The sequence below is a fragment of the Lissotriton vulgaris genome, chromosome 2_1 (assembly GCF_964263255.1).
Source record: "Lissotriton vulgaris chromosome 2_1, aLisVul1.2, whole genome shotgun sequence".
Lineage (NCBI taxonomy): Eukaryota > Metazoa > Chordata > Amphibia > Caudata > Salamandridae > Lissotriton > Lissotriton vulgaris.
In genome coordinates this window covers 1,693,800,065-1,693,821,112 of record NC_141687.1, presented here as the reverse complement: position 1 = coordinate 1,693,821,112, position 21,048 = coordinate 1,693,800,065, and the positions used below count along the sequence as shown (strand labels likewise).

Genomic DNA, 21,048 nt, shown 5'->3' with positions numbered 1-21,048 from the left:
CAATGTTGGCACATTTTCTTAAGGTGTCTCTGCTTTCCTTACCTTGTGTAAATATGTGTGAGTGTATGTTCAATACATGGTGGGGTGTTTAATAGAGGGTTCGGGCTCATGGCATCAATCACCAGCTGTAGTTTAATAATCCCTTTTACATATTAGGAAGATATGATGGCAGGAAAAGACTGATGAGCATGTTCATTCTACCTGTCAACTGACACTTCTTGACGCAAGGATGGTCAAATATCACACAATAGTGCAACAGCAGCACTTACTGATAATGAAAATATATTTAATACATTTATTAAATGATTACATACATAGGAACTTCAGACATAGAATTCCCCCACATGTATCATTTATCCCCATCACCAAAGACCCAAAGCGGCCCGGTGAGTCACAAATACCAAGGGGTACACACTGTAGAATAAGGCAGAACCTGGATCATAAAACAGTGTATCCAAATGACTTAAGATCTGTTCATTAGTAGACTGGTTAAGAGTACACCCAAGCACAACACCATGGCTCAGAAAAGGGGCGGGAGGAACCAGAAATGGCTGAAGAAAAAGTAGGGCCATAGGCGGCCCTGCAGAAAGATGCAGAGGGTGAGCAGCAGGGAACATGCAAAGAACAGCAGAACAAGATGGAAAGAAGCAGAAGGGGATGTGCGGAGCAGGTCCAAGGGAAATAATCTTTGGAGAGAAGCAGACCTGGGTCCATCCAGTGAATCTGCTGACAGGAAACGAGTTGAAAAGGGATAGCCAGAGGGCAAGAACATTAGCATTCATGAAGGGCGCAAGCAGTGAGAGAGCAGCAAGGAGGGAAAGACCGTGGAGATGAGATGCCAGACTGAAAGTAGAGAAACCACTGACGAGGGAGAGATGCTGCGAAGGTAAAAAGAGAGAGAAGGAGCTGGACAGATTGGAAATATGCGAGATGGTTTCCGAGGCTATAAAGAGATGTGCACGCTACCTAAGGATATACAGGGAGATGGAAATCCTGTGCAGTGCAAGCTAGGGAATATGGATATATGGGAAATCCATTAAAACGGAAGCAGAGTAACAGGGGCGTTTGTGAGCCCGCCTATGAAGGCAGGGATGTGGGGAAGCTAGCATAGATTTAGCTAAAGTGTGGAGAAAAGCACTGTGGGAGCATGGCAGGAAAGAGCGGGAAGGGTATACATGGTAATGGGAATGCAGAGAAGCAACTTCAGGGGAAACATGAGGGTGCTAGGACACCCTACCTAAAATAGCCTCAAGGCGGAGAGAATCAGTGCTGGAGGAGAAGCAGGATTGGGCAGAGGCAACCGACTGGGAAGATAAGCTGAAAGGAGAGTGGGGAGACCAAGGTGAATGGGAGAACGAGAGCCACAGCTGATTCTAAGAGAAGGAGCAGGATGCACACGAAGAAGGAGCACAAGTGAAAAGAGAAGCAGGGGGTCAAGGTGGTTGCAGTGACTCGTGAAAAGCCAAAGAAGAGCACGGGGAGAATCAGCTAAGAGAGGCAGAAGAGGCTGTGAGCGTGGGAAGAAGCAGCTGAACAGGAAGGGGTGGTCATCAAAGTAAAAACCACTTCAAATCGACCAGAGATGTCTCTGAGGAAAGAGGGAATAGCAAAAGTGGTTAGTAAATAGGGAGTAAAGGAGGTGAGAAGCAGTGGGTGAGCGTGGATGAAAGCCACGGCAAGGTGGACCAGAGGGTGCGCATGGAGGCTCCAGGTAAAGGAATAATGGAGTTTTGCCGGGGCATGGAAAGAAGCATAAATATTGAGAAACAGGTGAACATGAGAGAGCACACCTAGGGGAGAGTGGCAGTGGTCAGGAGTAGAAACAGTTGAAGAGAGCAGAAGTGGTGGGAAGCACAGAGTGGAGAAATAATGGGAGAATGTGTCAGAAAGGAGGGAGGGTAGGGGCAGAAGTGGCAACTATAGAGGAAGCATAGAGAAATGCAAGAAAGGGTGGACAATCAGGTGGATTCATTTTGCTGTGACAAAGAATGCCCCAGGTATCTTTTATAAAAAAAAGTGTCAAAGGTTAAATAGAAAAAGCATGATGAAAATTGTGCAGTGCATGGGGAGATTCTATTCCTGGATAATCGGTGGGGGTGTCACTAGAAGTAACAAATAATTAAGAAGCACTGTTGTCATGGAGAGGAGCAACACAGGGTACAGAATCAGGGGGGCATGCAGGACCCAGCAAATCGTGGAGCAGCACCACAGGCAAGTGGAAAAGCATCAATGAGTGGAAAACCGGACAGGCTCTGGTGAAGAGTATCAATGGCTGGGAATTGATTGAGGTGTGGTGAGAAGCAGCAGAGGATGGAAAAGCAATGTAGAAATCGGAGAGCAGGAGTAGAGGGGGAGTGAATGAGTTGAGGGTGAGGCAGTAAGTAATGAAAGTATATTGAGGAGAAACCTTAACAGCAGCGACAGGGAGAGCATGGGTGAAAGAACAAAACTACAATCCATGACAAAAAGACCGGTTCAATGTCTTGAGGGCCGTGCAACACTGGGGATTTTACACAGACTTCAGTCATATCTAAGTGTTGAAGTGAAACATAAGGAATAGTATTGCACAGGGAACAAACTGCAGTGAAAATAAGAGCTACATAGAAACACAAACAGGTATTCAAGACAATCAGAGAGCGACAGAATGTGTTGGTGGAAAGAGTGTAGGAAGAGTGAGGAATGAGAAAAGTTGTAGGGAAATAGAGGTCAGTTGCAGTGGAAGGGAGTGGAGTGAGACACAGCAAGGAAAAGGGCAAAGTGGTAGGAATGCAAGAGAATCAAAAAGATATATGTGAAAGATTGAGAAGGAGAAGAAACGAAAAGGAGGGGGGCTAAATACTTTGATGCAATGAGATTGAGATGTCAGAATCTCGTGGCAGGAAGTGTATAGTATGAAGATGAAAGAGCAGACATATCTCACAGATGACATTTTTTTAACACAATTCCCCAGGTGTATCAAACAGTTGCCAGTGGTCACCATAGTGGTCACCGGAGTGAAGATTTTGCGCTGCCTCGAATAATATTGCGTATGTGTCACTGCATTGGCTCATGAATTATACAGTTCCCATTTTGTCACGGAAACAAAGCACACTATCAGATTGGTATCTGCAACGTGTGCCCTTGCCAACAGTTAACTTCATAACCACCTGACTTTAGCATGTGGTAAATTGGTGCAATGAGCAAGTGCTCTTTCATCTGACTGCTTAGGCACTCGGTGATCCCAGGATGTAGTTTCAGACTCCGATTTCTTCAGTTACCAGAGACATTGAGTCATGTTTACTGCTCCAGCGAGGATTGCAGAGAGATGGCAATCACCCCATCCCTAAATATAGTTCAATATTTATATAACTTAATTGGTTTCCCTTTTCCTTTATTCACACACGGGTGTAGACTATCTTCATACAGCTTCTTCAATGATTATGTGGTCAGTTCTCAACTTCCTCCATTTACAGGTGAGCATACAGTCTCTTCCAGCCTGCCTTGTGCAAGTAACATGGAGCTCAGATCAATGATGATAAAGGAGACAGTATCTAGTATTAAACCTAACCTAATCCTAAACCATATAGAAAATAAATACATACAAATCAAATTCCCGTACACATCATCACAGGCAGAAAACAAAAACTCTAATAGATCTTGGAAAATGTGTACATTGTTAATTGTGGATGTCCTCTAATGGGTCTAGATACGGCCTTGGGTGTGTTCAGTGTTCCTCAAATCATCTTTAAACTGAGCAGTGCCAGCAGAGAGCTCCCGAGCACAGTCCAGAGGGAGAAATCTGGAAGCAAAAAAAGAAAATGCAAGGTGATGACTCAAAACATGAGAAAGTATAAACATCACAGCAATATATCGCCCACATGTCCCTTTGAGCCACAGTCCTTTGTCCACTTCACTTCAGTAGGATTTGTCATTTTAATTGAACCAAGCCTAACTTCCTTCGTAGGGGAGTCTGCGGAAGCAGAGCAGTTGTTGATGAAACCACTAACCCTTAGCCAGCTATCCCAAAGACAATCCATGATTTTACCAGAGCATTCACGCTTCAGTCCTCCTGTGTAAGTGCTTGCCCTCTCAGCCCAGGACCCTTAATTCAGAGATCCTGGATGTGATGGGTAGTCTGACCCTACTATCCTGTCTCTTGCCCGCCACCAATGCTGACAATGAAGTACCCTTTTTATCCAACATGGAAAGAGGGTGACAAACATCTCCGGCCTGCATTGCAAGTGGCTCGTTAAAATTATCTTCATTTCCATACCATGGTAATTCTGGTGGTGGGGATTTAATAAGGAGTATACACGTTTGTTGGAGAATAACTTGAGGGAGTGCAGAGCAGGAATATCTACTGAGAAATATTTTGGGACATTATTATCGACCCAAAAATATTGTGGGGAAGAAATATCGACAACAAAAATATAGTTGACTATAATATTGACTGCCAGGTAAGTAATATCGATTACAAAAATATTGCTGCAATAAATATTGTTTACAAAAATATAGTTGACAAACATATCGATTTATTAATAATATGATATATTTTAGTGTTTTTAATGAGAATTGTTTGTTATTTTATTATATGTTTTAGAATTTTACTAGTTATTCATTTATTTTAAGTTTAGATCTGCCTTTTAGTTCCATAGCGGGTTGTGGGTTTGTAGGGGAATAGGGTGGGAAGTAATTTAATCATATAGATTTAAATAATAATTTATCGTAGTTAATTTAGTTTTTTTAGATTTGAATTTTGCGTTTTTAGTTCCATAGCGGGTTGCGGGTTTATAGGGGAATTGGGTGGGAAGTAATTTAATTATATAAAATGTATTGAATAATTAATGTGTTAATGGATTAATTAATAATAGTGTAATAATTAGTTGTTAATTATTTTCAATTAGTCAAGTAATAATTAATTATGTGAATTGTTTCATTAATTTTTGGTGTGTGTTGTGGTGTTTATATGTGTAAATGGTGTGAAGGGTGGTAAGTAATCAATGTTTTATTGATTAATTATTAAATATTTTTAAATTAATTGCCATTCATTAATTAGTGATTAGTAATTGTGTAATTACTTTTAAGTGTGTGTTGTGGTGTTAATATGTGTAAATGGTGTGAAAGGTGGTAAGTAATCTTTTTTTATTGATGAATTAATAAATAATTATAAATGAATTTCTAATAAGTAATTAGTAAATATTAAATGTATTGTGTAATTAATTATTTTTTATTATCCCTGTTAATAATATTATATTTAAATGTATATATTAATTATGTTAATATTGTAAATTTAATAAACATGTTGATGGTTTTGTTTTTTATTGTTGTGGGATCCAGAGCTTTCCTCACTGTTGCACTCACTGGAGTGGGAATAGTAATTTTTACCACTCCACATATACAGCGCATTACCTACTGTTGCACTCACTGGAGGGGAAATGGTAATTTTTACCCCTACACTATCCAACGCTTTCCCTATTGTTGCACTCTTTGGAGTGGGAAAAGTAATTTTTACCCCTCCGCTATCCAACACTTTCCCTACTGTTACACTCACTGGAGTGGGAATAGTCATTTTTACCCCTATGCTATCCAACGCTTTCCCTACTGGTGCACTCTTTGGAGTGGGAATAGTAATTTTTAGCCCTCTGCTATCCAACGCTTTCCCTACTGTTGCACTCACTGGAGTCAGAATAGTAATTTTTACTCCGCTATCCAGCGCTTTCCCCACTGTTGCACACAGTGGAGTGGGAATGGAAATTTGTACCCCTCCGCTATCCAACGCTTTACCTATTGTTGCATTTACTGGAGTGGAAATAGAAATTTTTACTCCTCCACTATCCAGCGCTTTCCCTACTGTTGCACTCACTGGAGTGGGAATAGTAATTTTTACCCCTACGCTATTCAACGCTTTCCATACTGTCGCACTCTTTCGAGTGGGAATAGTAATTTCTACCTCGCCGCTATACAACGCTTTCCCTACTGTTGCACTCATTGGAGTCAGAATAGTAATTTTTACTCCTCCGCTAACCACCGCATTCCCTACTGTTGCACTCACTGGAGTGTGAATAGAAATTTGTACCCCTCCGTTATCCAACGCTTTCCCTATTGTTGGACTCATTGGAGTGGAAATAGTAATTTCTACCCCTCCACTATCCAGTGCTTTCCCTACTGTTGCACTTACTGGAGTGGGAATAGTAAATTTTACCCCCTTCGCTATCCATCGCTTTCCCTACTGTTGCACTCACTGGAGTGAAAATAGTGGAAATAGTCATTTTTACCCCCTCGCTAGCTGACATTTTAACTGCTAATGTTTTTATTTTGTCATTAATTGTATGTAATATGTTTTTGGAAATATTTTAAATATTTTATTACTATTTTAATATTTTAATGTGTTAATTAAATATAGAATATTTTATTTCATTTTAAAATATTTATATATGTGTTTATTTTATTTTTATGTAATTTACAAAGCTTATAAATTAAATTAAGATTATAGTTAAAATGTATTTTGAGTAAATATATGTATATGTACACATTTGTTATGTTTATAATTATTAAATTAAGTTTATTTGTTATAATTAGTTAAAATATATTAATTTAAATTTATTTTGTTAATAATATTAATATTATTTAAATGATTTTATTTAAGTTATGTTCTTTTTTTAGGTCAATATTGTTTACATCTATATTTTTTACTTCAATATTTTTGAGTCAATATTATTATACTTACCTGTTTAAGTATGGGAAGTCGATATTTTTGTTATCGATATTTTTACATCAATATTTTTTTCATTGATATTTGTTACATCGATATTTAAACATAGAACCCTTGAGGGAACTGGTGTTTCCGCACCAATTCCCATGTTTTCCATCAGACATTCACATGAATATTTTGGCCCCTCCATGTGAAAAATAAAAAATGTAATTGTGATGAGACTAAGAATTCCCACTACTAGGCACATTGGAATTTACAGAACACTCGTAATGAGAGACACTGGGCCTGGTTAACAAAGGTAAACATACGCTTTTGTGTAAGTTTATGATTGTTATTCTCATAGTTGTTTTACTGGTAGTATCTTTACACTGTGGAGTCTCTGCACATTAAAAGATAGGATTGTCCGATCTTTTTACATGCAGAAACTCTGTAGTCGTAAAGATACTACTAGCAAAATACCTTTGTGAATGGGCCAACAATGGCAAACGAACACAAAATTATACCTTTGTGAATCAATCCCTTAGTATTTAGCAAGAATGCTGGCATACAGAGATATTTCCCTGTGTGATAGGATTCTATTTTTATTTTTTGCAATTTTTGATAGTGCAAACCTGGTGCAAGGGTATTAGAGCACTTCACATGATATAGGTTCCACAGAGGACAGGATGATTGAGTGATTTGCCCAGATTCACATGATGTTGACAGAGGCCAGGGAATGAACTATGGGCCACATGTATCAACACATTTTACATTTGTAACCTACTACCAAATCTCAAAATGGGTTAGCTATTCACTATTTGGAAAGGGCATGTTTAAGACATCCCTTCCAAATAGCAAATCGCAGCAGTATGTCTGAATGTTTTGTGACTGTAAATGCAGTCACAAAACATTCGCAATTTACCACCAATTTCAAGTTGGTGGTAACCCATTCACAAATGGCAAGGGGTCCCAAATGAAACTCTTCCCCTTTAGGAGATGTATAAGCTTTTTTGAGTGCAGGCAGTGGTCAGATGGACCAGATGGACCTGCTCTTAAAAAATAAAAATAAAACTTTTTTATTTTTTTTAATGTAACCAGTTTTGCTTTAAGGAAAATGTGCTGCATTTTGAAAAAAACTGCTTTATTTAAAAGCAATCACAAACATGGTGGTCTGCGTACTCCAGGAGGCCACCATCCAAATGATTTTAACGATTCCTGCGGGTTCCAAATTGCAATCTACCTCATTAATATTAATGAGGTAGGTTTATTTGCGACCCCCTTAGAATCGCTAAATGAAACTTTATGAGTTTCATACATTTGTAATAGCGATTACCTAATTACAATTCGCAGAAAATTGCAATTAGGTCATCGCTATTACAAATGTTGATACAAGTGACCCATGGCTCCACAGTGTCAAAGTCAGCGGCTCTAGCTGCAATGCCACATCTCTTACTTTTAGAACTAAGGTAGATAACATTTATGGCAGGCAGGAGAATAATAGACAAAAGTTGCAAAAAACAATGTGTTGATTACCTGTGTGTGATCCAGAGTTCAAATCGAGTGTTGCTGAAAATAAACAAAAACAGGGCATTATCTTATATTTTATTCCTTCAACTTTGGTCAAACTTTAGAAGTTGTACTGCCACAGAAGTTTCAAGTACTGAATAGCGATGCTGCACAAACAATATTATAGCAGTTCTGCATCTACGGCACCATAATGATGCCGCACAACTTGTGCTATAGAGAAACTATATGATTGTGCACCAGCAGTTCTATAGAGCGATTCTGCAGTAGAGCTATAATGCACAAGCCCTGCCATGCTGGTGCACCATGGTAGGACATTACAGGCTGTCACTGATTTTTCTGATTACGTTCTTGTTACTGTATGCAGATTTTATGTACATTCCCTTGTATCCTACCCGGAGAACTGTTAAATGTAGAAGTCTCACAAAAATCTCAAGAGATTCCAGAGGGCACACAACCTCTTTTGTCGTGAAGGTCTTTTTTCGTATGGGCCATTTTCTCATTGAAAATGTCTTGTAAGAGTAAAGAAGAGCGAGAAAATGTTTCTAAAAAAGGATTGCGGAATCAGGGATTTGGTAACACGTGGTGGTTTGAGGGCTGGTTAGGCAAAGGCTGTGTGTGACAGGGGATTGACCACCTGCTGGGGTAGGGTATAGTGACTGACCGCCAAACCGAGGTTTGGAAAGTGCTGTGCATGATGGGGGTTGACATAGTTATGCATACTAATAAAATCTTACGTAATGTTAAAAATATTGTAGAAATTCACTTTAAAAAAACAAAAGATAAAGGTTGGGAAAGTGCTGTGCATGATGGGGGTTGACATAGTTATGCATACTAATAAAATCTTACGTAATGTTAAAAATATTGTAGAAATTCACTTTAAAAAAACAAAAGATAAAGTGACGTTATAGTTAGGTGTGATAATAATATCTTACTTTACATTTTTTTAAACCTTGGAAATTCACTGAAAAAATCAAAGGTTAAAGTGGCATTATAGTTAGGTTAAAATGTCTGCTACAACATGACAAAAAAAGACACTAAAATTCACCAGTCATAGTTAACTGAAGAATCTATTACTCATGGCTTCGCCATGCACCACTTATCATCTCAAATATTACATCAGTCATAAAATGTTCTATGACATCAATAATACCATTAACTGACGACTCTAAAATGACATCATTGATGACAGCACGGTAAATGTCATGGGTGAGAGTTATAATTTATTTAACCTTTGCATTCAGTATATATATATATAGATATATATAGATATATATATATCTATATATATATATATATATATATCCATCCATCCATCCATCTATATATATATATATATATATATACATATATATATATATATATATATATATACAACTCCTGTTATTTGAAATACCAGGAGTTGTGTATTTGGAGGGGGCGGCGATCCCGCCGAGCGCCTGCCGCGACGAGAGGCTTAAGCACGCCAAATCGGGTGTGTGTAATATATATATATATATATATATATATATATATATATATATATATATATACTCTACTGATGGTCGTCAGTTGTAGTTAGGATCATGCTTCTATTGAAAAAGTTTTTTATCTAATTGTGTATCTCTTTGGCATTGACAAATCTTCACAAAATTTTCCAAAAATAGTGTCATAGCAAGTCTTGTTATGCATGGAAATGCGGGATAACGCGTAAAAATATTTTTTCACACGCAACATGGCAGCTGGTGTAAGAAGAGGGAGGGAGGTGGCAGCCCTCGATGTATTTGACGATTCCCCGGCTGGGGGGTCGAGTGTGGCAGGTCCTACTGAGCAAGGCAATGATGGTGCTTTAAACCTGCGCAGCATGTACAAGAAACTGGAAAAACTGATAAAACGGGAACAAGCTAAGTGGTGGGAGCACCGCTCTCTGAGTAGATACCTTGAGGTCGATCGAATACCGAGAGGGCTACGGTGATGTTGGCCCCAAGCTACGACCAACCGGACCCTGAAATGCTTAGAGAGTGGGCCGAGTGCAATTTGGAATCTTCGAAAAGACTAGTCCAGATTTTAGTACGCTACGCGGAATCAGACCGGACCAAAATTCAACAACAGATCGATGAATTGAATATGGAGATTGAGGGTCTGGGTGCTGAGAAAGCAGCGGAAAGTCTGAAACTCAGAGAAGAGACGATGGTCCGAGTTCAAAAGGAGGAGGACATCATCATCAAAAGGAAACAATACAAGTTCCGGCGTGATAAAACCGACTACCTGCAAGGGCGTATTTTTACGTTTGCGCGTAAATATGATGCCAGGAAATTGTCTCAACCTCCTAAAAATCGGGGGGTTCCACAGAGCGGAGGGCTCAGCGTGCAGCCTCACCTGCCAGTTCCTCAAATGCAGACCTGAGTTCTAACATCGATAGTGGTTCAGAGTACGAAGGAGGCAGAACCCGTTCGGGTTTGTGGTTTACCCGGTTCACTATGGCGCAGGAATTGGAATTAGTGAGCCAAGACAAGAGAGATATACTGCGCCCCAGGGTGGACCGTCAAAATGCCACAAAAACCCCAACACCAAACGAAGAGAGCGCCGCAAAGCAAGCTCAAGATGACGCTCCAAAGCGCAAACCGTACAAGAAGCAGTGGAGCAAAAAGAAGAAACAACAGTAGAGCCATCAGATGTGTCTAACTTTTCAATTATCAATCTAACCTCTATGACATTGTCAGATTCCGAATTAAAAACACTATCCATGGGCTTATCTTCCTGCCCACCACGAAACTTCAACTATGCGGATACGCGCATGACCTTGTTCAAATTCACACGAAAATTAAAACTAAAAAAACATTTTGTGAACAGCAAGTCTCGGAATTCTGAGGTTAGGACTGATGTTAACATCTCCAATAGCCCGACCCTTATTGGTCATGATTTACCACTTATACAGGACTTGGAGAGTTTACGATATGAACAATCTCTGACACAACAGACTGTTACCTCTCCCGCTGCCACGGTGGGTGGCCTTACAAAATTCAAACCCAAATCAACCTATACACCTCAGATGCTGCACGATAACATCAACATTTTCCAGGAAGCTGCAGTTAAGGACATTAAGGCACTATACTCACAGACACTAAGGAACAACAAATATAGGAACATTTGCAACAAAAAATATACTGATTTGGTGGCTAAAATCCAGAAAAATGGAAATGTTATTGTTCGCCAATCGGACAAGGGGGGCAATATTGTATTATGGGCAAGAGAACTGTACTTGGAGGAGGCGGCCATACAGTTGAATGACATCACCTGTTATAGACATTGCAATCTGGCTGCCATCAAGAAATCTTACAGTACATTTTATTCTATGCTATGGGTTGGAGATCATCGGGCCTCATCAGCATGGATGAACTAAAATATCTTAAAAATGATTTCCCCATAATGCCTGTCCTCTACCTGATCCCTAAAATTCACTAGAATCCCGAGAAGCCCCCAGGCAGGCCTATTATCTCTGCATGTGGGGGTTTACTTGAAAAGACTATAATCTATGTGGATTCATTTTTGCAGGACTTTGTTGGGGGACTGCCCTCGTACATCCAAGACTCAAGTGATTTTCTGAGGAAGCTCAGCAGTGTTCAATGGGATCCAGCATACCTGCTGATCACACTTGATGTTACCGCCCTATATACTAGCATTATCCACGCGGATGGGCTTAGGGCTGTAGCGCATTACTTGGGGCAACGTCTGATTGCATTGGTAGAACATAACAAGATGCTGCTGTCCATGATAAATTTCTGCTTAAATAACAACTACTTTATGTTCAACAAACAACATTTCCAGCAGATCAGAGGGGTAGCCATGGGGGCCTGTTTCTCTCCTAGTTACGCCTGTCTCCACATGGGGTACTGGGAGAGACAGGTCCTCAGTGGCGAACACTCTGATATATGTAGGGATCACATCGTTCGATGGTATAGATACATCGACGATGTCTTTTTGATCTGGAAGGGAACTAGTGAACAGGCAGAAATGTTTATCGCTGAGTTGAATGTTAACAACTACAACTTGTCTTTTACCTCAGACATCAGCAATTCACATGCCACCTTTCTTGATGTAGCAATTGATGTCAACAATGGAGAAATAGAAACATCTTTGTTTAGGAAGCCCACAGCAGGCAATACAGTGCTGCATGCTCACAGTCATCATCCACCACATCTAATCCGAAGCATCCCCTATGGGGAAATGCTGAGGATTAGACGAGCATGCAGCACTGAAGCCCAAAACAAAACAGCGCGAGAAGCATGCAGACTGCGATTTTTGGCCCGTGGCTACCATGAAAAAGTAGTCGCGTCAGCAATAAGAAAAGCCAATGCCATACCCCGTTCTGAAGCCTTAATACATAAGAGGTTGCACAATCCCATCACGACAACGGTGAAACAACCTGTCAGACTTATATGGTCTTTTAACAGCCAACATGGGGCTTTACGTAGGATCGTGAACAAGCATTGGGACTTGCTTAAATGTGATCCGATCATTGGTAATAGCATGCCCAAAAAACCGGCAATAACTTACCGGAATGCCTTTTCACTAGAGGACGCACTTGTGAAATCGAGTCCCGAATTAGTGGTTGGGCAAGATTGGCTGGCAGGCAGTAAAGGCTTCAGGAAGTGTGCCTCATGCAAAGCCTGCATACATGGGGTTAATAAGACAGAATACTGTACCCCCTTCTCTGATGCCCCCTGTAAGATCAACACAAAGCTCACATGTAAAAGCGACTTCTCAGTATACGTGCTGGAATGCCCGTGTGGGTTAAGATACGTGGGTAGTTCCAAACTACAGGTACATAAAAGGGTCTTACAACATCTAAGGGCCATAAAGACCAATGACCCGGTGTATCCTGTGGCCAGGCACTTCAGGGAAAAGCACAACAGCAACAGTGCATTACTGAAGTATTATGCCATTGACTCCATCGCACCTATGAGAAGGGGTGGCAATAGGGAAGCTGCTTTAAGGAGATTGGAAACGAGGTACATCCTCATGCTAGACAGCAAGACACCTAATGGGCTTAATGCATCGGAAGATTTTTACACCTGTCTTTAGATTATTCCTTTATTTCTCCTAAAGTTGCATGTCTGTTCCTCCATGACAACACAGTTTAGTCATTTCAAATAATCGCGCAAAACGGCTATTTGTATGTATTTCCAGCTTGGTCGCAGCGGTTTTTTGACCCCCTGTTTTTCATTTGTTGTTGTCATAGTGTCCAAGAAGATGCTCAGAGATCCTATCACTTCAATAGACAGACTTGATTAATATCAATTTAACATCTGTGATATATTTGTAACAATATCAAGTTGCCTGTCTTTTTTAACCACATTCACTTAGCACTTTATGTTCACAGTTAGTTATTTAGCAATCAACGTGGTGATTTTACTACTCTTCTATGCTAGCCCGATTTGTTACATTTGTCTACATGTTACCGAAGGGTTTTAATCTTTTTGTCATTAATGAATTCAAATGAATTCTTTCATTGATGATCCCTACAATATAAAATATTCTGGTAAAACATACTGGTCTCAATGTCTATACAAGTTGAGTAAATAGCATGGCCTTGTTTTAAAGTATGGATTTAGCCATACATAAGTTATATGATGTATAATTGGGCCCTGCATCTGCACATGTATATACTGTTCAATATGTTTATATGTGCTTAGACAAACCTTGACCTGTTTGGTTTATAAATGGATTTAACCAGGTATTGCATTGTTTGCACGTAACTATGGGTTTTACATATTTCAAGGATTTATCCTAATACTGGCATTTTTGTTAAGGTTACGGTGTATGTTGAATTTCAAACATTTTAAGTTAACATGTAGTATGTTTACTATGTCCGTTACACCGTTGTAAATACCGCTATGTTGATTGGCTAACGCTAAATGCACTTGCACTTTAAAATTCTGCTGTTTCCCTGTGGAACACCATGTGACCAAGGCCTCTGGGAGGCCGAAACGTTATGCTGTCTGTGTGTTGCGGAATAAATTAACTCACGGAAAAACTTCTGGGTCTGCTGTTTTCTGTAGGCGGTGTTGTTACAGGATACTTCGTCGCTGCTTGCTGAGAACCCGTGTGGATATACATATATATATATATATATATATATATATATATATATATATATATATATATATATATATATTCACTGAAAAAACCATAGGTTATAGACCATATATAGTTAGGGATTAGCATTTACAAAACCTTATTTTACTCGCATAAAACCATTGAAATTCCATATATAGTTAGTTGCACTAACTATATATCGCGGACCCGCAATCCACTGCTGATGATGTCACATATTACATCATTCATGACATGGTCAGTGACATCACTGATGACATCACTGATGACATCTCAAATGACATCACTGATGACATCACTGATGACAACACCCAGTGACTGTATGTTTCTGTAAAGTTAAAATATGTCTTACATATTGAAGAATGAGTGGATGTATAAGTGTCTGGATGAAGAATTTAGTAGGTGCATGACTGACTGTATGAGAGAATGATTAAATGTGTCTCACTGAGTGCATGGGTTAGTGACTAAAGTGTCTTAATTTGGCAATCATTATATATGTTGTTCTGTAAACTGCTGCATGTTTAAATCAGTAGCTATATCAGTAACTATATGGGTTATTGAATGTTTGCCCAAGTATTTGTATGGGAGACTGAGTATGTGTGTGGGTGGCTGGGAGGTGTATGGCTCTGTGCATAGATGTGTGAGCAGTTGATTCCCTAGGTGTATGGGTTCAAAAGTGCATGTAGAAACAGCTGTATGGACAGTTGACTGTGTGCATGAGTGTATTGGTGAGTGAATGGATATCTCAGTGCTACATGTCAAAGTAAGTACATATGTAAAACACAGTCCATGTGAGAATTGACATATATAAATAACTGAACATAAGAGCCAGTGAATGTGAGAGTGGCTGTATGGATCATTGTGATCTTTTATCAGGGATTGTATAAGAGAGTAAATATGTGTTAGTATATGTTTGAATAAGTAAGGTGTGTATAACTGTATAGTTGAGGAAATGGAGGTGTGATTGATTCTTTGCATGACTGACTAGGTGTGTGAGTAACTCCATGGATGTGTGACAGTCTGTGAGTGTCTGTTTACACTGAGTGTATCTAAGGTTATATTACAGTCTGAAGATGTTCATTGTATTATCACATAAATGATATCATCAGTGATGTGATCAACAATGTCAAATGAGATGTCAGTGATGTCATCAGTGATGTCATTTGAGATGTCATCAGTGAAGTCATCAGTGATGTCATTTGAGATGTCATCAGTGATGTCACTGACCATGTCATGAATGATGTAATATGTGACATCATTAGCAGTGGATTGCGGGTCCGCGATATATAGTTAGTGCAACTAACTATATATGGAATTTCAATGGTTTTATGCGAGTAAAATAAGGTTTTGTAAATGCTAATCCCTAACTATATATGGTCTATAACCTATGGTTTTTTCAGTGAATTTTCAAGGTTTTGTAAATGCAAATTCCTAACTATATATGGTCTATAACCTATGGTTTTTTCAGTGAATTTCATTGGTTTTTTAAAAGCTAATATCTATAGCTGTAAAATATATTCTTTATTACGTGACGTATCACGTAGCCCGTGAGACGCCTCATGCTGCATCGCATAACCGTGACAAATCGTCTCTGCAGCGCAAACAAAACCGCAATCGCAATTTTTTTTTTCTTTTGCCCCGCGGGGAACTTTAATAGCCCTCTCATCAATCCTAGGGGTTCAGGAGGAGTCTACCTTACCCCTTTCCTTCATTTACACCTTTTTTTTTTCCACCTCTTGTCTCTCGATCCCACAGAGAGACAAGATGGCGGCCGCTCCAGACTGTTTACAATGTTAACAGCCAATCAGCTTCACCTCAGACTCCGGTTACACTGCCGGTTAGCTTCCCGGTTAGCTGCCCGGTTAGCGTACCAAGACGCGTCTCTACGGCGAAAAAATCGGAATTTCTTTTTTTTTTTTGGGCCCCGCGTGGCTCTATAATATCCCCCTCATCAATCATAGGGGGTCAGAAGGGGTCTACCTTGCCCCCTTTCCTTCATTTCCCCCTTTGTTTTGGCCTCCTCTTGTCTCTCGATCCTACCGAGAGACAAGATGGCGGCCGCTCCGGACTGTTTACAATGTTGACAGCCAATCAGCTACTCCTCAGACTCCCGATACACTGCCGGTTAGCTTCCCGGTTAGCTGCCCGGTTAGCTGCCTGGTTCGCGTACCGAGACGCGTCTCTACGGCGAAAAAATCGGAATTTTTTTTTTTTTTTTTTGGGCCCCGCGTCGCTCTATAATATCCCCCTCATCAATCCTAGGGGGTCAGAAGGGGTCTACCTTGCCCCCTTTCCTTCATTTCCCCCTTTGTTTTGGCCTCCTCTTGTCTCTCGATCCTACCAAGAGACAAGATGGCGGCCGCTCCGGACTGTTTAGAATGTTGACAGACACCGGAGAGCCAATCAGCTTCGCATCGCAAAGTTCCGTTACGCGAAAAGTACGCGAACCGGAGCGCTGTTACAGATATATATCTTTTTTTAAACGTTACTTTCTCAAAATCCACTGAAGCACATATATTGAGACCTAGCAAAGGCACATCTGGCTAACAGTCCCTACAATTTTGCCAAGTTTCGTGCAAATCCATTCAGCCGTTCGAGCTAAAAGTGAGGCCAACCGCCCTATGGAAAAAGGAATGGGAAAAACGCGTTTTGGGACCCCCCTTTTTTCTCGGCCCCCCCTTGACGACCCCCCCCCCCCAAATTTTATGGGGCTGCTCAGAAACAAAATGTGCCATTTTCCTGAACATTTCAGCCAATTCCGTCCACAAACGCCAAAGTTATTAGACATAGAATTTTCAAAAGTTCCATAGAGAAAAAATCCTAACTATATATACCTACTGGCTATCGCCAGTAGGTAATATACACATATATATATACTCTACTGATGGTCGTCAGTTGTAGTTAGGATCATGCTTCTATTGAAAACGTTTTTTATCTAATTGTGTATCTCTTTGGCATTGACAAATCTTCACAAAATTTTCCAAAAATAGTGTCATAGTAAGTCTTGTTCTGCATGGAAATGTTCGGGGTGATCTGTCAAGCGGAGGCCAAGAAAAAGTTATTCAAAATGTGTGTTCCCCATATTTATTCCCTTAGATTCTTTAGAAATGCCTGCAGCCTACTCTGCTGAGCTTAGCAGGAATCCCCATATTGTGCTTTATATTATTTGGTGTAAATCCATTCAGTAGTTATCGAGTTATTAAAGGAAATCCAAATTTGTATATCTAGGATTGCGACAACTTCTTGAACAATGATGAGCTTGTGCAGAGATCTGCAGAGCTGTGATTGGCTGTCAATACTTCAACCAGAAGTGTTAGCAGTCATCTTGTGGCTCGCTTCAGTCGAATCCTACAAAGAAATGCAAAAAGAAAGATAAGGGGTCAGGGTAGGAATACCCTGACCCCCTAGGCTAGGTCTTGGGGTCCCACACAAATCCCCATCAGGCCAAAAAAGCATGTTATTAAAAGAAAAAATTGCAACAAAATAAAAAAAAATAGAATTTTCAGAAAAAATATCTTTGCAACTAAGCGCAGGCTTCCACCCTTGTTTTTAAAAGGGCCCCCGGTTGGGCCAGTTCCTGGGGTCAATTTATTTAAAAAGTAGGGGGGCATAAGGGGCCCATCTCCTGAGGCACTAGGAGCCCTATGGACCACCACCTCTCTGGGTACTTTTTTTTTTACAATGGAGGGGGTCATGCGGTTCCCCTCCATGGGCTTAAATGAACCCCAAGGACCACCACCTCCCCGGGGCTTTCCTTAATTAATTGAGGGGGGCTGCACGGACCCCTCTCCTGGGCAGTTTATGGACCTTCCCTCCTGGGCTGTTTCAAGCCCGGAGACCACCATATCCCTGGGGTTCACACAATATTAGAGCGGGACGCAGGGGCTCCTCAGGAACCCCCAACTCCATGGGGCAAAAAACGTGAAATAATGTAGGAGAGCAGGCCAGTGTCCCGGGGACCACCACCTCCCTGGGGCTAATATAATAATAGTGCGGGTTGCACGGACCCCCCAGGACCACTGTCTCCCCGGGGCAGATATCATAATAGTGTGGGCTGCACAGACCCCTCAGGGACCACCAATTCCTGTGGCCAAAAACAGATCTTGAAGTGGGAGGGGGCCACGTGGGCCCCCCACCCAGGTCATATATTGCCCCGAGGACCATCACATCCCAGGGAAGCTCCTGCTATGTCCCATGGTGCCCACCCCCAGGACATAGCTGTTTACTCTGAATTGGCAGGAGCTTTGACAGCTCCCAGTAAGTCAGAGCAAACACTCCTGTTCCAGTGGGCAGGAGCTGTCAAAACTCTCCTGCACACTGGAAGCGAAAGTTTCATCTCCTTCCCTTCCCACAGACATGCAGGGCAGGGAAAGAGATGAAAAGATTGCTTCTGCTTGGAGGAAGCTGCCTTTCCAGCAGCTCCCTCTCTGCAGCAGCAACGCTGGCTCCCTCAAGAGGTGGGGCCAGAGCACCCAGAGACACATTGCCGGGCTCTGGGGGATGGTATCCCTGGGGACAAAATCAGCCCGGGACGGGGGCCACATTGCTATTTTCCCCCATCACATTTCAGCCCGGTCCCAGGGAAGAGGGGCCCCAGGGCAGAGATCCTAACTGTAACTACACTGTACATGTACTTTATGTTAAAGAAATGGCTACAAAGGGGAGTCATTTTTCCTTTGACAATTGAAGTGAATAATGCAATCAGCCTTCGGCATTTATTGTGGCAAATGCCTAGGAAAATACTTCCTTTCCTGGGTGGATGGTGTTAATGTTTGTAACCGTCTCTTGGATTGGGAATTAGACCACTATACAGCTCTACACTCAGATCCGGTAATGGTAAACATTGTGCAGGAACCAGTGATCCTGAGCATTGAAAATTCACACTGTAGTCTGGTAGTCCCCATCTAGAGCCGCCACTTGGTCAAGAGAGACTCCAGCCACAGAAAAACAGAGGGGCATATTACCAACGAGTAGCGATATTTATTGCTAATTAGGCTTTGCAACAACTTTTTTTATCGCTTAGCATCGCCGGAAATTATCGCTAAGATAACTTGCTATTAGCAACGTTAATCTCAGAAGTGATCCAATTCCTCACGCTAACTGCCAAATGAGAGATTATCACTGAAAAACCAACGATAATCTCTTGAAGTTTGGCGTTAGCTTGATGATAGGGGCTCACAAACTTAGTCATGATATCCACCTTCCATAGGATATCATGGCTATGTCAGGAAAATACCATGTGTAAAAAAAGCAGCGCTAACCGTGGTTAGCGCTGCTTTTTTTTATCACTAACAGGGTTAGTGATATCCTTGATAATAGGAGAAATGTCACTTAACAACATTTCTCCTATTATTTTTCTCTGGAACGCCAACTTTGCATCTCATTAGAGATGCAACGGGAAGCGTAGAGAAAAAGGGTGCTAACATGCGAATTTGCGTGTTAGCACCCTGTTGCTGATAGGGAGATAATTTTATCTCCGCTTTCTTGGCTTTTAAAGCAAAAAAAGCAGTGATAAATCCCTTGATAATATGCCCCATAACTCTTACTGCTGAAATGTGAATTAAAATCCTTTAAACCTTCACTGTGGACCCAACGCTAACTGTGATTTGTCAGAAGATTAAAGCCTCATGGGTACATTAGATATTTTGACTGCTCCATGTGGAATATAAGAAACGTGTATTTAAACATTGTCAGTGCATCTTAACCCAAACTTAAAGGTACCAGAACCTCAAGGTACCCACTGGGCAACGGAAAAGAAACATATAACATTTTGTATTCTAAATGTGCACACTGACGTTTGCTGTTGCACAACAAACACCGACCACATAAAGAAATGGAGCAAAATAGCACATACATAATATATGTAATATGGTGTAAATGTACACCCCTATGCACATTAATACAGACCACAAACAAAAAGCACCAGCCACCAATTTACATAATGCAGCCCACTGGTGTGCAGCTACTACAAAGCAGCAAATGTATCACAATATGTTTTATACCTGAAATGCCAATTGGAGGCATCTGAATGGTGAAAGAGTCCCGGTCGCTAGCAGAACGAGACGAAGAACACTAAAAGGAAAGAAAAACAGTAGAGTTCTTAGGCTTTCACTTCACATCAGGAGCACCCGCCCCAGCTGAAACGCTCTTGCATCGAGAACATCCAACCCCCCACTTACACTTTCTGCCATCACTTCATCTTCGATACTCTTGTCACATGGCTCTTCAATTCGAACAGGCACGCCCCTCATATGAGACGTCCCACTCATCACTTCCCATTCACATCTGGATCCCAACTCAGCCGATGCTCTTATAGTGTGTGAAGACTCGTCTCCTTTGGCGGGCTTTATATACAGCATTCTTTTACAATCAGCACCTTCTCACGCACCAGCCCCATTTACAGGGCATCGAGAAACCTCACCCATCACACAGGCGACCAACGCCTTCCAGGACTGCTTCCCGCTTCCCACCTGTCACCCATTACAACCTTACAGTCGCTCACTCGCTCTTCGCTTCCTAGCTGAGTGGTTGCTCCCCTGTGACTGTGGTATCGTTTTTGCAGCGCATTGTACCGAAATCTGATCTATACCGACTGCCAGCTGTGTGCTTTGACCGCCGCTTTGCTTATTTGCTTGTTTAATTGCCAGCGTTATTTGCATTTTTGAATTGCCAACTTTATTGCTGAATTAGCGTTCTCCCCCAAGCGCTCTTGCCGTTCTGACCCCTCCGCCTCCATTTTGTTGATTGTTGTCCTCCTC

The 21,048-nt window shown here is 41.1% G+C and overlaps 1 protein-coding gene across 1 annotated transcript in view; it reads right to left on the bottom strand.

The window, feature by feature from the left end:
• Positions 1-3,150: 3,150 nt before the first annotated feature.
• LOC147733118 (uromodulin-like) overlaps positions 3,151-21,048 on the bottom strand; it is a 279,622-nt gene continuing 261,724 nt past the window's right edge. The window contains exons 8-10 of the mRNA XM_086955817.1: positions 20,293-20,362; positions 8,204-8,236; positions 3,151-3,778 (exon numbers count right to left, since the gene is read on the bottom strand). Coding sequence (XP_086811943.1) covers positions 3,714-3,778; positions 8,204-8,236; positions 20,293-20,362 — 168 coding nt within the window. The 3' untranslated portion in view covers positions 3,151-3,713. The remainder of the gene's footprint in view (positions 3,779-8,203; positions 8,237-20,292; positions 20,363-21,048) is intronic.